The 19,023-nt window shown below is 45.8% G+C and overlaps 1 protein-coding gene across 4 annotated transcripts; it reads right to left on the minus strand.

Annotated features, from left to right (window-relative positions):
- Positions 1-2,477: 2,477 nt before the first annotated feature.
- LOC132399963 (transcriptional repressor scratch 2-like) lies at positions 2,478-11,827 on the minus strand. 4 transcript variants are annotated; one of them, XR_009514148.1, is made up of 3 exons: positions 9,577-9,687; positions 8,188-9,474; positions 2,496-3,398 (listed from the first exon to the last, which is right to left on the minus strand). XR_009514148.1 is itself a non-coding variant. In XM_059980952.1 (2 exons), the coding sequence occupies exon 2, from the start codon at positions 3,193-3,195 to the stop codon at positions 2,836-2,838; it is 360 nt and encodes a 119-aa protein (XP_059836935.1). In that variant the 5' UTR covers positions 3,196-3,398; positions 10,558-11,827; the 3' UTR covers positions 2,478-2,835. The 4 variants fall into 4 exon arrangements, 3 of the variants coding, with proteins under 3 accessions (XP_059836935.1, XP_059836934.1, XP_059836933.1); XM_059980952.1 differs by lacking the exons at positions 8,188-9,474; positions 9,577-9,687 and adding an exon at positions 10,558-11,827 and having other exon boundaries at positions 2,478-3,398; XM_059980951.1 differs by lacking the exons at positions 8,188-9,474; positions 9,577-9,687 and adding an exon at positions 10,502-11,827 and having other exon boundaries at positions 2,478-3,398.
- Positions 11,828-19,023: the final 7,196 nt, after the last annotated feature.

Genomic DNA, 19,023 nt, shown 5'->3' on the forward strand with positions numbered 1-19,023 from the left:
GGTTACATGTAGACCATTGCCAGGTAAGAAAGACAGGTTACATGTAGACCATGGCCAGGTAAGAAAGACAGGTTACACGTAGACCATGGCCAGGTAAGAAAGACAGGTTACATGTAGACCATGGCCAGGTAAGAAAGACAGGTTACATGTAGACCATGGCCAGGGAAGAAAGACAGGTTACATGTAGAGCACGGCCAGGTAAGAAAGGCAGGTTACATGTAGACCATGGCCAGGAAAGAAAGACAGGTTAGAAAGACAGGTTACATGTAGACCATTGCCAGGTAAGAAAGACAGGTTAGAAAGACAGGTTACATGTAGACCATGGCCAGGTAAGAAAGACAGGTTACATGTAGACCATGGCCAGGTTAGAAAGACAGGTTACATGTAGACCATGGCCAGGTAAGAAAGACAGGTTACATGTAGACCATGGCCAGGTAAGAAAGACAGGTTAGAAAGACAGGTTACATGTAGACCATGGCCAGGTAAGAAAGACAGGTTACATGTAGACCATGGCCAGGTAAGAAAGACAGGTAAGAAAGACAGGTTACATGTAGACCATGGCCAGGTAAGAAAGACAGGTTACATGTAGAACATGGCCAGGTAAGAAAGACAGGTTAGAAAGACAGGTTACATGTAGACCATGGCCAGGTAAGAAAGACAGGTTACATGTAGACCATGGCCAGGTAAGAAAGGCAGGTTACATGTAGAGCACGGCCAGGTAAGAAAGACAGGTTACATGTAGACCATGGCCAGGTAAGAAAGACAGGTTACATGTAGAACATGGCCAGGTAAGAAAGACAGGTTAGAAAGACAGGTTACATGTAGACCATGGCCAGGGAAGAAAGACAGGTAAGAAAGACAGGTTACATGTAGACCATGGCCAGGTAAGAAAGACAGGTTACATGTAGACCATGGCCAGGTAAGAAAGACAGGTAAGAAAGACAGGTTACATGTAGACCATGGCCAGGTAAGAAAGACAGGTTACATGTAGAACATGGCCAGGTAAGAAAGACAGGTTAGAAAGACAGGTTACATGTAGACCATGGCCAGGTAAGAAAGACAGGTTACATGTAGACCATGGCCAGGTAAGAAAGACAGGTTACATGTAGACCATGGCCAGGTAAGAAAGACAGGTAAGAAAGACAGGTTACATGTAGACCATGGCCAGGTAAGAAAGACAGGTTACATGTAGAACATGGCCAGGTAAGAAAGACAGGTTAGAAAGACAGGTTACATGTAGACCATGGCCAGGTAAGAAAGACAGGTTACATGTAGACCATGGCCAGGTAAGAAAGGCAGGTTACATGTAGAGCACGGCCAGGTAAGAAAGACAGGTTACATGTAGACCATGGCCAGGTAAGAAAGACAGGTTACATGTAGAACATGGCCAGGTAAGAAAGACAGGTTAGAAAGACAGGTTACATGTAGACCATGGCCAGGGAAGAAAGACAGGTAAGAAAGACAGGTTACATGTAGACCATGGCCAGGTAAGAAAGACAGGTTACATGTAGACCATGGCCAGGTAAGAAAGACAGGTAAGAAAGACAGGTTACATGTAGACCATGGCCAGGTAAGAAAGACAGGTTACATGTAGAACATGGCCAGGTAAGAAAGACAGGTTAGAAAGACAGGTTACATGTAGACCATGGCCAGGTAAGAAAGACAGGTTACATGTAGAGCACGGCCAGGTAAGAAAGACAGGTTAGAAAGACAGGTTACATGTAGACCATGGCCAGGTAAGAAAGGCAGGTTACATGTAGACCATGGCCAGGTAAGAAAGGCAGGTTACATGTAGACCATGGCCAGGTAAGAAAGACAGGTTACATGTAGACCATGGCCAGGGAAGAAAGACAGGTTACATGTAGAGCACGGCCAGGTAAGAAAGACAGGTTACATGTAGACCATGGCCAGGGAAGAAATGTATTTCAGGTTCTGCCACACTATGGTGGAATGGGAGTTATATGTCCAGGTCAAGTAAGAAAGGTAGGTTTCCTTTCCTAATGAGGCATTATGATTGTGAGGTGAATTTACAACCACACCTACCTCAGTAACATCATTCCCCTTGGCCATAGCCTCAGTCCATCTGCTGCTTGAAGCCACAATCATGTGACTTCTCTGCTGGAGATTCTGGTTCTAGTTTTCTAATTCTTACAAACATAAGAGAACCTCCCTGGCCCCATTGCCACATCCTAACTTACAGCAAATGCCATTAGCCCATTGATGCTGTTCTCACTGACCTATCCTGGCTCCTGTTCTAGCAAATCTACACTTCCCAAACTTAATTTTAAGCTCAGTCACAGACTCAACTCCAATCTCCTCCAGAATCAGGTTTATTATCAATATCACACATTGTGAAATTTGTTTTGCACCTACAGTGTAGAGCAGTCCATAAAGAAAATTACTATAAATTACAATAAAAGTATCTTTAATAAGTGATGCAAAAAGAGAACAAAATAGTGAGGTGGTGTTTATGGATACATGGATAGTTTGGGGGGGGGGGAAGAAGTTGTTTCTAAAATGTTGAGGGTGTGTCTTTAGGCTCCTGATACTTGTCCCGAAAGGTCAAGATGAGGAAAGGGAGTGTTGTAGGTGGTGAGGGCCCTTAATAACAGATGCCACCTTCTTGAGGCATTCTTTGTTTGCCCAACACAACTGCCTTGGGGACTGCCACTGTAATTCCCTCCCAAAACCATTCAACGTCTTCCTCTTTTCAGTTCTTCCTTCTGTGCTGCCTCTTTGGCCAAGCTTTTGGTTCGTGTTTCCAGAACTCCTCATTCAACTCAGCATCAAGTCTTGCTCGAATGATGTTACTGTGAATGGCTTTTGATTGCTTCCTTATTCTAAGGACAAGTTGTTGCAAGTCCACTTCCACCATTTTGTGCAATGTATTTTAGAGATGGATGCCCTTCTGTCATCTTCCAAGGCCTTGCCGCACGTCTCGCACTTGTGCTTGAGGTCGTGGGTGAGGACGTGCATGGCCAGGGCGGGCATGGAGACGTAGACCTTGGAGCAGTTGGGGAACTTGCGGGCCAGCTTGCTGTCCAGGCTGCGGTGGGTCTGCTTGTGGCAGCTCAGGTTGGACAAGGTGGCGTACGTCTTGCCGCACTCGCTGCACGTGTGGCGCTGGGTGCGCTCCCGCGGCGCGCTCTCAGGGCGCTTCCTCGATCGCCCGTCCGTGATGAAGAAGGCGTCCATGCTGTAGCCCTCGCTGACCGCCGCCGCCTCCCTGCTGAAGTAGCCGGTGGTGAGCCCCGACTGTGGGCTGTCGGGCTCCAGCCCCTCGGGGTCTCCATACACTTCGTTGACTTTGGTATAGACAGGGTTGGGGGTCCCGAGACCACTCTGCCTCTCTGCTCAGTTCTCGTACACAGATGGGCTGATGTAACTGTGGATGTACCCTGAGGACAAGAGGAGGGAAAGAGGCACAGTTACAACACACCGAACACACCTTGAGGGTAGACCCGATAAAAGTTTACAAAATCGTGAAAGACCTACAGTATGTCAACGAACACCCTGGCAAATTTCTACCGTGTACCTTGGAGAGCATTCTGACTGGTTGCATCACCACCTGATATGGAGGCTCCAATGCACAGGATCGAGAAAAGATACAGAGGGTTGAAAACCCAGCCAGCTCCATTACACGCACCAGTCTCACCACCATTGAGAACATCTTCAATAGACGACGCCTAAGAAGGAGGTATCCATCACTTAGGACCCTCATCACCCAGGACATGCCTTCTTCTCATTACTACCATCCAGGAGGAGATTCAGGAGCCTGAAGACACACACTCAACATCTTAGGAACAGCTTCTTCCCCTCTGCTGTCAGTTTTCTGAATGAACAATGAACTTATGAGCATTACCTCAATATTTTTGCTTTCTTTTAGACTACTTATTTATTTTTATGTACAACATATATTTTTAGAAGGATTGGTTTGCTAAATGCACGATCAAGAGTTTGAGCAAGATACTAAAGAGAAACATGATTTCTATGGGTGTGGAACTCAGAGTGTTGGGTGCTACATTCATTCCACACTGACAGGTGGAAGCGGATGTTGGACGATCTCAGAACAAAACGAGGAAAGACTCGCAGCTGCAGAAGTGTGGTTTCTGAGAAGATTGATGAAAATATTGTGGAAGGAGAGATGAGGAAGTGTTGCAAAAAGCTGGAATAAGAAGAGAGGCTGACATCATCAATCAGAAAAATGCAGCTGGAATTTCTGGGACATGTAATGAGGAGAAGCTCAAACATCTTGCAGTGACGGCAGAAACTACTGGAAGAAAAAGTCGTGGCCGACAGCATATGCCATTCATGAGTTACATCAAGGGATGGACAGGCAAAAGTTTTGGAGAGTTTATTTGAATTTCCCAGTTTAAAGACAGTTGGAAGACCATGATTGCCCACGTCACACGATATGGCACTTGATGATGATATTTCTTATTGTGATTTATAGTACAGTTTATGTATTGCACTGCACTGCTGCCACAGAACAACAGATTTTGTGATAACTGTCAGTGATTCCTGATTCTGATGAACAACACGTCTATCTAATTCCCTTCAATTGTTGAATCTCACTGGTGAGCCGATCATCACCGACAGGTCTAGTCCAGGGTTCAGGCTCTGAAACCCACATGGTCGAATTGTCAACCAATCAAGTGCCAAGTATCAGCAGCTGATAGGGAGGGCAATGGGAAGTGTGCTAAGAGTTCCTACCGCAAAGTGTCAGCTGTGGCTCACAGGGCAGAATGCATACGTGTAACCATATAACAATTACAGCTCAGAAACAGGCCATCTCAGCCCTTCTAGTCCGTGCCAAATGCTTACTCTCATCTAGTCCCACCGACCAGAACGGGGTACTGATTGTGTATGATCAGCCATGATCACAGTGAATGGCGGTGCTGGCTAGAAGGGCTGAATGGCCTACTCCTGCACCTACTGTCTATTGTCTATTGACCTGCACTTAGCCCATAACCCTCCATTCCTTTCCTGTCCATATGCCTATCCAATTTTTTTTTAAATGACAATATCGAATGACACTTCTACTGGAAGCTCCTTCCACACAGCTACCACTCTCTGAGTAAAGAAGTTCCCCGTCGTGTTACCCTTAAACTTTTGCCCCTTCACTCTCAACTCATGTCCTCTTGTTCGAATCTCCCCTACTCTCAATGGAAAAAGCCTATCCACGTTAACTCTATCTATCTCCTTCATAATTTTAAATACCTCTATCAAGTCCCCCCTCAACCTTCTACGTGCCAAAGAATAAAGACCTAACTTGTTCAACCTTTCTCTGTAACTTAGGTGCTGAAACCCAGGTAACATTCTAATAAATCTCCTCTGTACTCTCTCTATTTTGTTGACATCAAAAACGTGTATTTGTGTATTTGTGACAAAACGTGTGATTTGTGTAATCATGTATTACGATTTGGATTCAGTCGCTAACTGTGTTACTTCAGCATCGGGGAAATTGCATGTAAAATCGCATGTTAGGATCACTTTGGATGTTTTCTTTGACATAAGACAGTTGCTAACAACTAGGTGTGTCATGGCACTGAGCTCCTAAGCCTGCCTGGGCAATGTTCAATACTGAGGCGTACAGAGCACAACAGAATGGGCAATAGATGGGTTTTCCCCACACTACGGAAGGCTTGACTTATAAGAATTCTAATCACACAAATTCTCCTATAAGTTTCTAAAGCATTTTGTCAAGATGGATACTTAGTTGCAGAAATGCAAATCTTTTCCAGGACTTACAGAACAAAGGGAGCATCTAGTTCATTCAAGTCAACCAGCCTTCAAAACAGGACTATTTACATGTAACTTCCATCCCCAGTAATCAAACAAATATCATATCTTTCACAGTGCAAAGTCGCTTACGTGTTTTGCTTTAGAAACTGACAAGGCAATCTCTTCTATTGTCACTTTAAAAATACAATGGACTGTTGTTGCATTGGGACCAATACCTTTAGGGCAATTGAATGCCTGCACCAATTAGCTGAAGTTTCATGGAAATAGATAAAAAGGTATAAAAAAGAGAAAATAGAGTTTAACTGAGTAACAAATAATGCATTTAAATGAAATATAGAACAAATTGGAACACTACTACAGTACTAAAAAACTGTGTATTAGTTCCTAATAGTTAATGAACTGAAAGTGAAGATTTGGAGGATTCAGTCATCGAAAACATTGTCTGTGCTCGGTGTGTGTGCCGATTTTGTTCATTAACAGTCAATCAAAAGAACACAGTGGCATACAGTCACGGGGAGAACATACAAGCTCCTTACAGACTGTGGTGGGAACTGTACCCCGATCTCTGATTATTGGTGTTGCAAAGCATTTACACTATCAAGCCGCACTGGTGCACACGCCCATGGCTGCACAAGTTGACACAGAAGGGCATTTTCACACATACCCAGATACACATGCAAATAAAGTCCAAACAGAAAGAAATTTAGATCTGTGCAGATAAGCAAATGCAAATACATGCAAAGGTTGGCTGATGTAACTGCACTGGATGACAAACAAATGTTGTGGCCTGAGGTTTCACTTTGACTGAAGTCTTTTTGTGAAGTAATTCTGATACCATGGAATGGGAGTGTAGGCACCCAAACAAAGGCACTGAAATACCAAGCAAACCCAGGAAGGCTCCTGCCTGCTGTTTTGGGCTGCCAAGAGGTTGGTGAGGAATGAGAATCAGGTTTATTATCACCGGCATCTGACGTGAAATTTGTTAACATAGCAGCAGCAGGTCAATGCAATACATAATCTAGCAGAGAGAGAAAAATAAATAAAACATAATAATAAATAAACAAGTAAATTAATTATGTATATTGAATAGGTTTTTTAAAATGCGCAAAAACAGAAATACTGTATATTTTAAAAAGTGAGGTAGTGTCCAAAGCTTCAATATCTATTTAGGAATTGGATGGCAGAGGGGAAGAAGCTGTTCCTGAATCACTGAGTGTGTGCCTTCAGGTTTCTGTACCTCCTACCTGATGGTAACAGTGAGAAAAGGGCATGCCCTGGGTGCTGGAGGTCCTTAATAATGGATGCTGCCTTTCTGAGACACCACTCCCTAAAGATGTCCTGGGTACTTTGTAGGCTACTACCCAAGATGGAGCTGACTGGATTTACAATCTTCTGCAGCTTCTTTTGGTCCTGTGCAGTAGCCCCTCCATACCAGACATGATGCAGCCTGTCAGAATGCTCTCCATGGTACAACTATATAAGTTTTTGAGTGTATTTGTTGACATGCCAAATCTCTTCAAACTCCTAATAAAGTAAAGCTGTTCATTCTCTTTAAAGACAGCCTTACAACAGCCTCTGAGACGGAGATCACAGGGTCATCAGGTGCAGCAGGGATCTTCACAGCTGTAGTTGTGTTCTTCCTTTCAAAGCGGGCATAGAAGGCGTTGAGCTCATCTGGTAGTGAAGCATCGCTGCCATTCATGCTGTTGGGTTTCACTTTGTAGGAAGTAATGTCTTACAAGCACTGCCAGAGTTTCCATGCATCTGATATCAACCTTGTTCGAAATTGTCTCTTCACCTTTGAAATAGTCTTCCACAAATCATACCTGGTTCTCTGGTACAGGCTGGGTTGCCAGACTTGAATGCCACAGATCTAACCTTCAGCAGACAACGTACCTCCTGGTTCATCCACAGCTTTTGGTTTGGGAATGGACAGTAAGTCTTTGTAGGCACACACTCATCCACACAGGTTTTAATGAAGTCTGCAGACCAGTTCAAGGCAATTACGGCTTCTGAGAAGATATGCATTACCTTACCAGATGGCTTGGTGTTTGCTAGGAAAGGCTATAGATTTAGATTTGTTGGCCTCCCCTTCCAACAACTTACATTCATAGGATTGAGTCCACTTGTGCATAAGACATAGAAGCAGAATAAGGCCATTCAGTCGATCGAGTCTGCTCTGCCATTCAATCATGGCTGATTTATTATCCTTCTCAACTCATTCTCCTACCTTCTTGTTGTAATCTTTGAGAACCTTACTAATCAAGAACATATCAACCTCCAACGAGACCATATCCCATCAATTTAATTTGATAAATTGTTTTATTATTGTCACATACACAATGAAATCTTGTCTTGTATATCATCCTTACAGGTATTTTCATTACAACAGTGCCTCACTACATCCTCGTCTTAGAACCAAATGTAATAGGAGAAGCTTACCCAGACTAAACCTCTGTCAAGTCTCTGTCCAGGCTTTCTTGCTCCAAAGAAAACATCTCCAAACTTGTCAGTCTAAGCTGGTGACTGAGCTCCTTCTCCTTGGCAACTGGAGTCTCTTAGATTACAGTCATCAATCATCCTGGCACCCATCAATGTGAGGCGAAGCATGCTGAAGAAAGCACGTCAGTGCCTCAACTTCCTTAGAACTTTGCGAAGAGTTGGCATGACATCTAAAACCCTGACAAACTACAGATGCGTGGTGGAGAGTATACTGACTGGCTGCATCACTGCCTGGTATGGAAACACCAATGCCCTTGAATGAAAAATTCGACAAAAAGTAATGGATACAGCCCAGTCCATCGTGAGTAAAACCCTCCCCACCATTGAGCTCATCTTCACAGATCGTTATCACAGGAAAGCAACATCCATCATCAAGGACCCCCACCATCCAGGCCATGCATTCTTCTCACTGCTGCCATCAGGAAAAATGTACAGCAGCCTCAGGGCTCACATCACCAGGTTCAGGAATAGTTATTATCACTCAACCATCAGGCTCTTCAACCAGTGTGGATAACTTCACTCATCCCATCACTGAACTGTTCCCACAACCAATGGACTCACTTTCAAGGACTTTTCACCTCATGTTCTCAATATTTATTGCTCGCTTGCTTGTTTGTTTGTTTGTTTATTTATTTCCCCCCTCTTTTATAGTTGCACAATTTGTTGTCTTTGGCACATTGGTTGCTTGCAGTCTTTTATTGGTTCTAGTGTTTCTTGTGAATGTCAGAATCAGAATCAGACTTTAATCGCCAAGTACCTGTGCACATACAAGGAATTTATTTCCGGCAGATGTTGTCTCTCTGCTCATAACAATAATAATGATAAATATAAATGAAAATATAGATGATACATACAGGTAGTGCAATCCAAGTAATAGTTAGCAGACAGTTAACTGTTCAGCAAAGTGACTGCAGTAGGGAAAAAACTTCTCCAGTGCCTATTAGTCTTAGTCTGGAGGGATCTGAAGCGCCTACCAGACGGAAGCAGTTCAAACAGTCTGTGCGCAGGATGGAAGGAGTCCTTAATGATGTTCCCCGCCCTCTTCTTCAACCTGGAAGAGTACAGGTCCACAATAGAGGGCAGGGAGGCTCCAATGATGCGCTCGGCAGTCCTCACTGTGCGCTGTAGTCTGGTTCTATCCTGCTTGGTGGCGGCTCCAAACCACGCAGTGATGGAGGTGCACAAGACAGACTCAGTGACTGCAGTGTAGAACTGCAGCAGCAATTCCTGAGGCAGGAATACAAGAAAACACAAGGAAGTCCACAAGAAAACAAACCTTAGGGTTGTATATGGTGACATATACAGTATCCAATTTGATAATAAATTTACTTTGAACTTTCAAACTTGATCTCCCATCCACCACATCCTTTTTTCTCAAACCTGTGACAAGGTTTTGCACACAACAGCTTCCAAACCTTTAACCACAGCTTCCAATCTTACGTTAATTGAAGTCTGCATATAGTAAACTTGATCAGGTGACTGTTCATGTTGTAAGATTCCAGAGTTATATCATAAACACAAGAGTTGTTGGAAATTCAGAGCAACACACACACACACTATGCTGGAAGGACACAGAAGGTCAGACAGCCTCTATAGAGAGAAATAAACAGTTGATGTTTTGAGCCAAGCCCCTCATCAAGACTGCAAAGGCAGGGGAAAGAAGCTCATCATATTGTATTGTGATTTGGGCTGATAAGTGATAAATATTGAGCTTATGGAAAACCTGGTTAATTAATTGTAGCTTTAATTTGAGCAGCACTTGGCGAGAGGGAGGGGGAGGGGAGGGTAGGGGAGGAGAGGAGAGGGGAGGAAAGGGGAGGGAGGGGGAGAAGGGGGAGGGAGGGGGGAGAAGGGGAAGGGAGGGGAGGGGGAGGGAGGAGATGGGGAGGGGTGGGGAAGGAGCGGGAGAGGGAGGAGATGGGGAGGGGAGGGGAAGGAGCGGGGAAGGGAGAGGGAGGGAGAGGGGATGGGTAGGGGGTTGGGGAGGGGGGGAGATGGGGGAGAGGTGAGACTGTTGAGGGTGAAAATCCCAGGAGATTATCAGTATCTGAGATACTCAAACTATCCCATCTGGCACCCACAATCATTCTGCAGTCAACGTCAAGGTCACTTAGATTATTAATTCTTCCCCCAGTCTGATGTTTGGTTTGAACAACTGAACCTCTTGACCATGTCTGCATGCTTTTATACATTGATTTATTGACACATGATTGGCTATTAGAATTTTGCATTAACGAGAGTTGTACTAATGTACCTAATAAAGTGGCCACCAAGTATACTCCCACTTTGTCCCCTGGCAACTTTCTTTACCGTCAAAAACTCCAGCAAACTTTGTGTCCTCGGTGGTGGACAGAAAGAGCGTTTCGGGTGGAGGAGCACATGGCTGCAAATGGAGTGGGTGGTTTTGCCCAACTTCTTGGGTGTGTGGTTGACGCTTGGCACAGACTTGATGAGCCAAAGGGCCTGATTCCGTGCTGTACGTTCTGCACAGGCAAGTGAAAAGTTCCTTAACGTCAGAACGACCCGAGGAATGGTGGTGGTGGTGGGGTCAGTTTTTTTTAGGGGGTGGGGAGAGGTTTGTTCTGCACCCCTCCCAAAAGAAACTGGAAAGGAATTCCAGAGTACTGATGATGAAGGGTTCTGATGAAGGGTCTGGGCCCAAAACGCTGTTTATTCCCCTCCATAGATGCTGCCTGACCTGCTGAGTCCCCAGAGCATTTTGTGTGTGTTGTTCCGGATTTCCAGCGTCTGCACAATCTCTTGTGTAAAGGAACTTTAGAAACGTTTTCTTCAAGAAACCAGTGCCCCTTGAACGGAGCCCCTTCCTGCTTATCCAATCCGTAGTACCATGCCTCGGCCATTCACTGGGCCACAATTAACTACAAAGAGCCCATTTTCAGACGCGGAGAGTCGGGCGCAGGAAATAGTTTGTCAAGAAACAAATGATATCATTTCGTGTACAATCCTTCCCTTCCCCGACACTAGAAAACATCAGCTCTTCGAGAAAGGCTAGGCGAGGCTGGAGTCGAGTGCGCCTGCTGAATTCCGTGGAATTTGTCGTAAGCCGAGTTTGCGAAATCCCGTGAGGTGTTGCGTCGTTTCGGCTGGGTTTGGCATCGAGCAGGAGCCAAAGATGAAAGTCATCGAGAGTTTGACAAACTGCCCGGATTGGCGCACTAACCGGGAAGGGATCGGTATTATAGGAATTCCACTTCGTGGAATATTACTCAGCCATGTCAGATAAAAAATGGCCCTGTGACACAGGCAGGGAAACGCGATCCCCGCAGCCCGAGCTCACATCTGTGAGTCTTTCCTGCCGGATCGTATTTCCCTGTCCGATGGGGTTGTGCGGGGCTCACTGGGGCTTGCTGTGAGGAAACCCTTGCCCATGTCGTCCGTCTGTCTCACTCGCTCTCTCTCTCTCTCTCACCCACACACACTCACTCACTCACTCTCACACACACGCACACATACACTCTCTCTCTCACACACACACTCACTCACACACACACACTCTCACTCACACATACACACTCTCACTCACACACACACACTCACACTCACTCTCACACACACACTCTCTCACACACACACTCACTCACTCACACACACTCTCACTCACACATACACACTCTCACTCACACACACACTCACTCACTCTCACACACACACTTACACACACTTACTCACACATACACACTCACTCACACACACACACTCAGTCACTCACTCACTCTCTCTCACACACACACACTTACACACACACACACATACACACTCTCATTCACACATACACACTCTCACTCACACACACACTCACTCACTCACACACACACACTCAGTCACTCACTCTCACACACACATTTACACACACTCACTCACACACACACACTCAGTCACTCACTCTCTCTCACACACACACACTTACACACACACACACATACACACTCTCATTCACACATACACACTCTCACTCACACACACACACTCAGTCACTCACGCTCTCTCACACACACACACATACACACACACACACACTCACTCACACATACACACACACACACACTCTCTCTCTCTCTCTCTCTCACTCACTCACACACACATACCCACACACACTTACACACACACACTCACTCACACCCCCCCCCCCCCCATGTCCCGGCATAAGGGGCAGCACAGACAAACTGCTGGAGGAGCTCAGAAGGTCAGGCAGCATCTTGGAATTGAGTAAATAGTCGACGTTTCAGGCAGAGACCCTACATCAGGAATTTCCTCACCCTGAGGCAAATGGATCCTTAGAACTCTGACCAAGAGGACCATGAACCCTCAATCACAATCAGGTTTATTTTCACTGACGTATGTCATAAAATATGTTTGGCACGGTACATTGTAATACATTAAAACAATGTTATAATAAAAATAAAATATGTAGATAGAGCAAAAGAGGGATAATGAGTAAACACAAAGTGCACTGCAGATGCTAGGGTCAAATCAACACGTACAAACACGCTGGAGGAACTCAGCAGGTTGGGCAGCATCTGTTGAAAGGAGCAGTCAACGTTTCAGGCCGAGACCCTTCATCAGGACTAAAGAAGGGGGGCAGGGGCCCTATAAAGAAGGTGGGGGGAGGGTGGAAAACCAATCAGGGTAAGATCGAGGGGTGGGGGAGTGGAAGCAGGGAGGGGATAGGCAGGAGAGGTGGAGAAGGAATGTACGGGGAAAGCACTATGGGTAGTAGAAGAAGGCAGAATCATGAGAGAGGTGAAAGGCAGCTAGAAGAGGAGACAGAGTGAAGGTGGGATGGGGGAAGGGAGAGAGAGGGAATTACCAGAAGTTGGAGAATTTGATGTTCATACCAAGGGGCTGGAGACTACCCAGATGGTATATGAGATGTTGTTCCTCCTAACCTCACCATCAAACCCGCAGACAAGGGTGGTGCCGTAGTGGTCTGGCGGATGGACCTCTACCTCACTGAGGCCAAACGGCAGCTCTCTGACACCTCCTCATACTTACCCCTGGAACAGGACCCAACCAAAAAACACCAAACCATTGTCTCCCGTACCATCACTGCCCTTATCAACTCCGGAGACCTTCCATCCTCAGCCAAAAAACTCATAATTCCCACACTCCACACTGCTCGCTTTTACCTCCTCCCCAAGATCCAAAAGCCTGACTCTCCTGGTAGGCCTATAGTTTCAGCCTGCTCCTGTCCCACCAAACTTGTATCTGCCTACCTCGACTCCATTTTGTCACCGATAGTTCACTCCCTCCCTACCTACATCCGGGATACATCCCATGCTCTCCACCTTTTCAATAACTTACAGTTACCCGGTCCCGACCACTTCATTTTCACCATGGATGTCCAATCCTTATTCACTTCCATTCTGCAACAAGAAGGCCTCAAAGCCCTCCGCTACTTCCTGAACAATAGACCTCACCAGTTCCCCAACACCACCACACTCCTTAGGTTGGCGGAACTGGTACTCACACTTAATAACTTCTCTTTTGGCTCTTCCCACTTTCTTCAAACCAAGGGTGTAGCTATGGGCACTTGCATGGGCCCTAGCTATGCCTGCCTGTTCGTGGGTTATGTGGAACAGACCATGCTCCAAATCTATACTGGTACTGCTCCCCAACTTTTCCTTCGATACATTGACGACTACATTGGTGCTGCTTCCTGCACCCATGCTGAGCTCATCAATTTAATCGACTTTGCCTCTAACTTTCACCCAGCCCTCAAATTCTCTTGGTCCATCTTGGACACTTCTCTCCCCTTTCACGATCTCTCAGTCTCCATCTCTGGAGATAGACTGTCCAGTGACATCTGCTATAAACCCACTGACTCCCATAGCTACCTTGATTATACCTCTTCCCACCCTGCCAAATGCAAAAATTCTATTCCCTATTCCCAGTTCCTCCGTCTCCGCCGCATCTGCTCCAAGGATGAGGCTTTCCATTCCAGGACATCCCAAATGTCCTCTTTCTTTAAGAATCGTGGTTTCCCTTCTGCCGTTATCAATGATGCCCTCACCCACATCTCCTCCATTTCCCGCACTTCGGCCCTCACCCCATCCTCCCGTCACCACAACAGGGACCGTGTCCCCCTTGTCCTCACCTATCACCCACCAGCCTCCGGATCCAGCATATTATCCTCCACAATTTCCACCATCTTCAACAGGACCCCACCACTAAGGACATCTTTCCCTCTCTACCCCTGTCTGCTTTTCGCAGGGATCATTCCCTCCGCGACTGCCTGATCCACACGTCCCTCCCCACAGATATCCCACCTGGCACTTATCCCTGCAAGCGTGTGCTACACCTGTCCCTACACCTCCTCTCTTACCACCATTCAGGGTCCCAAACAGTCCTTCCAGGTGGGGCAACACTTCACTTGTGAGTCTGTTGGGGTAATCTATTGCATCCGGTGCTCCCGGTGCGGCCTCCTCTACATCGGCGAGACCCGACGCATATTGGGGGACCACTTCGTCGAGCACCTCCGCTCCGTCCGCCACAACAGACAGGATCTCCCGGTTGCCACCCACTTCAACTCTCCTTCACATTCCCATTCGGTTATGTCCATACATGGCCTCCTCTACTGCCATGATGAGGCCAAACTCAGGTTGGAGGAACAACACCTCATATACCGTCTGGGTAGTCTCCAGCCTCTTGGTATGAACATCAAATTCTCCAACTTCCGGTAATTCCCTCCCTCTCTCTTCCCCCATCCCACCTTCACTCCGTCTCCTCTTCTAGCTGCCTATCACCTCTCTCATGATTCTGCCTTCTTCTACTACCAATAGTGCTTTCTCCTTAGATTCCTTCTTCCCCTCTCCTGCCTATCCCCTCCCTGCTTCCCCTCCCACACCCCTTGATCTTTCCTCTGATTGGTTTTCCACCCTACCCCCACACTCTTTATAGGACCCCTGCCCCCTCTTTCTTCAGTCCTGACGAAGAGTCTCGGCCTGAAACGTTGACTGCTCGTTTCCACGGATGCTGCCCAACCTGCTGAGTTCCTCCAGCTTGTTTGTACGTCTTGAGAGGGATAATGAGGTAGTGTTCATGGATTTGTGGACCGTTTAGAAGTCAGATAGCCGAGGAATAGACTTTAATTCATTGTGGTTCTCCTCGATGGTGGCAACAACAATAGGGCATGTCCCAGATGCTGGAGTCCATAGTGATGGATGCTGCCATCTTGGGGAACTGCCTCTTGACGTTGTTCTTAATGGTGGGTAGGGTTCTGCCCATGTAGGGATTGGTTGTGTCTACAAGCTTCTGCAGCCTCGTTTCTTCAGAGCCTGTCCGCAAGCCTGTGATTGCAATCAACCAGAATGATCTCCAGTTATATAGAAACATGTCATTGGCATGGCCGACATCAGCAACCTTCCGAAGTACTAACTTGTCGGCAGTTACAAAGGAGTCAGGAGCAGCCGTAAGCTGATGCCCTCTCCAGCCAGCCCTGTCATTCAAGGTCACAGTTGCTCCTCTATCTGACTTCCATCCCCATATTCACAAGCTGTAGTTTGGGAATACCGTAAATTTGGACGTATCTAGATATGCTGGCTGATTCTTCAAAGTGATTCATGTTGCCACTTACTGTCTCTATCTATTACCCCTGTAACCACCCCACCCTCTCCATCTATTACCCTCATTATCCCCCACACCCACTATTACCCGATTACCATTCAGCACCTCTATCTGTTACCCCCATTACCACACACTCTCTCTATTGCCCCCATTACCACCCCACCCCTCTATCTATTACCCCCATTACCAGCCCACCAACTATCTATTAACCACATTATCATCCCACCCCCTCTATCTATTACCCCCATTACCAGCCCACCAACTCTATCTATTACCTCCGTTGCCACCCCACCCTTCTATCTATTACCCCCATTACTACCCAGCTCCTCTATCAATTACCCATGTTACCACCCATTCTCTCTATTGCTCCAATTACCACTCCATAATGTTAACGTTGGTCTGGGCATGATATGCAACAAAAAACAACATTCAATAATTCTATACATTTATGCATATTTTATTCAAGTTCAAGTCCTCGATCCCTGTTCCATTTTCTTGCCTTTTCCACAGTTTGCTCCATGGAGTTGAAACTAGTTTGGTTACATCAAGAATTTCTCTACATAGAGCTTCTAAATATATAAACTAATGTCTGTTAGCAATACCACAGGGCTGTCCTGGTTATGTGTAGAATAGCATTGGCAAATAGTTTGTCACATATACATTAATCCATCATTAAGGACACTCACCATCCAGGATATACCATCTTCTCATTAATCCCATCAGGGTGGAGGTACAGGGGCCAGTTAATGTTTTAGGAACAGCTTTTCCCCCTCCACTATCAGATTTCTGAATGGTCTGCAAACTTATGAACGTCACTATTTTGCTAATTTTTGCACTACTTTTTTATTTTTTATATTTCTTATTGTGACTTATAGAAAAACTTATGTATTACACTGTACCTAACATCACTTTATGTACGTACATGCAATCCATCTATGTATTTATATTCATTGTGGGTTTTCTATTGTGTTCTTTATCTTATTGTGATTTTCTTTGTGATGCATTAGAGCCAGAAAGTAACAATTATTTTGTTCTCTTTCACACTTTGTACTCGAAATGACATTGAACAATCTTGAATCTTGTAACACTGTCGCAAAACAACAAATTTCACGACGTATGTCAATGATAATAAACCAGATTTTGATTCTGATTATTGGGATGAGGCCATCACATGCAAAACTAATATTCACTGCTCACCTTCTTTGTCCTTGAAAAAGCTGTGAGAGCAAGCCGGGTTCTTAAAATCTTCCTAGAGTGATTGGGTCGTACCCTAATAGAAATGGCTTTGGTCTTTTTGATAGCCTTGACTTGCCTCCTCTGTGACTACTGCCCCTGCAGTATGAGACTGGGATCACATATCGGCCTAGAGCTGTAAGAACGGCTAATATCAACACACGATTCTGCAGGTGCTGGAAATACAGAGCAATGCACACAAAGGAACTCAGCAGGCCGGGCAGGATCAGTGGAGGGGAATAAACCCTTCTCAGCCCGAAAAGTGGACTGTTTGGACCATAAGACCATAGACCATAAAACACAGGAGCAGAATTAGGCCACTCGGCCCATCGAGTCTGCTCCACCATTCCATCATGGCAGATTTATTATCCCTCTCAACCCCATTTTCCTGCCTTCTCCCCGTTACTTTTGATGTCCTTACTAATCAAAAACCTATCAACCTCCACTTTAAATATACCCAGTGACTTGGCCTCCACTTCCATCCATGGCAACGAATTGCACAGATTAACCACCAAAGTTTATTGCCCTCCCTGATACCCAATCGAGTTTTTATTATAAGCATCAGTTAACCACTTTTACTTACTTCAGCTTGCTGATTCTAAATTTGTAAATCAGAAGTAAAGTCGCAATGCAAAGCAAAATAAACGACTGATTGTAAACAAAAGAGGTTCTGCAGATGTCAGAAATCCAGAGTAACGCACACAAAATGCTGGAGGAAGTCAGCAGGTCAGGCAGCATCTATGGAGATGAATTGATGTTTCCGGATGAGAGCCTTCATCCGGACTGGAAAGGAAGGAAGGATGTGCCGGAATAAAAAGGCAGGGGGATGAGAAGGAATACAAGGCAGAAGGTGATAGGTGAAGTCGAGCTGGTGGGGGAACGTGGAAGAAGTAAAGATGCTGGATGGTGATGGAAAGAAGTAAAGGACTGGAGAAGATGGAATCTTATTGGAGAGGAGAGTGGACCATGGGAAAAAGGGAAAGAGGAGGGAGGTGATAAGCGGGTGAGGAGAAGAATAGAGGTAAGAGGGGAGCCAGAGGGGAAATGAAGATGAAGATGAAGATGAGGACAGGGAGAAGGGAAAATTCATGGAAGTTAGAGAAATCGATGTTGACACCATCAGGTTGGATGCTATCCGGACAGAATATCAAGAGTTGCTCCTCCTTTCTGAGTAGCCTCATCCTGGCAGTAGAGGAGGCCATGTCAGAATGGGAATGGGGTTTGGAATTAAAATGGTTGGCCACTGGAACATGTGGATCGAGCGAAGGTGCTTGACAAACCAGTCTGCCTACTTATGTCAGGTCTCGCCAGTGTAGAGGAGGTCTCGTCAGGACCACCAGGTACAGAAGACAGCCCCAAATGATTTGTGATTTGCGGGTGAAGTGTTCCCTCACCCAGAATGACTGTTTGGGGCCCTGAACGCTTGCAAGGATAGGTGCTGTGAAGGAGGGATGAATGAACAAGGAAATCACGAAGGGCCTCGTTGAGTTAAATAGCATCTGTAGAGGAAGATGCTGCCTGACCCATTGAGTTCCTCCTGCAGTTTATTTATCACTTTGCATTCTATAATCTGCAGCCTCTCGTGTCTCCACTAAGGTTGTAATTTTTGGATGTGAATTTTGATTTGGATCATCAGTCCCACACAAGTAGTGGATACGGTCCAGTCCATCACTGGCAAAGCCCTCCCCACCATTGACCACATCTCCATGAAACACTGTTGAAGGAAACACCCACCATCCAGGCCATGGTGTACCTCTCTTCTTGCTGAAGGAGGTACAGGAGCCTCAGGGCTCACATCACCAGGTTCAGGAACAGTTACTACGCATCAACTGTCAGGCTTCTGAACCAGCATCGATAACTTCTATTAACTTCACTCACCCCTACACTGAACTGTTCCCCCAACCTGTGGACTCACTTTCTAGGACTCTTCATCTCATGTTCTCGATATTTATTGCTTAT

Source organism: Hypanus sabinus, chromosome 9 (assembly GCF_030144855.1).
Source record: "Hypanus sabinus isolate sHypSab1 chromosome 9, sHypSab1.hap1, whole genome shotgun sequence".
Lineage (NCBI taxonomy): Eukaryota > Metazoa > Chordata > Chondrichthyes > Myliobatiformes > Dasyatidae > Hypanus > Hypanus sabinus.

What these genes read in the sequence shown, in the direction of transcription:
- LOC132399963 (XM_059980952.1), bottom strand. Translation starts at nt 3,195, where the DNA reads ATGGACGCCTTCTTCATCACGGACGGGCGATCGAGGAAGCGCCCTGAG.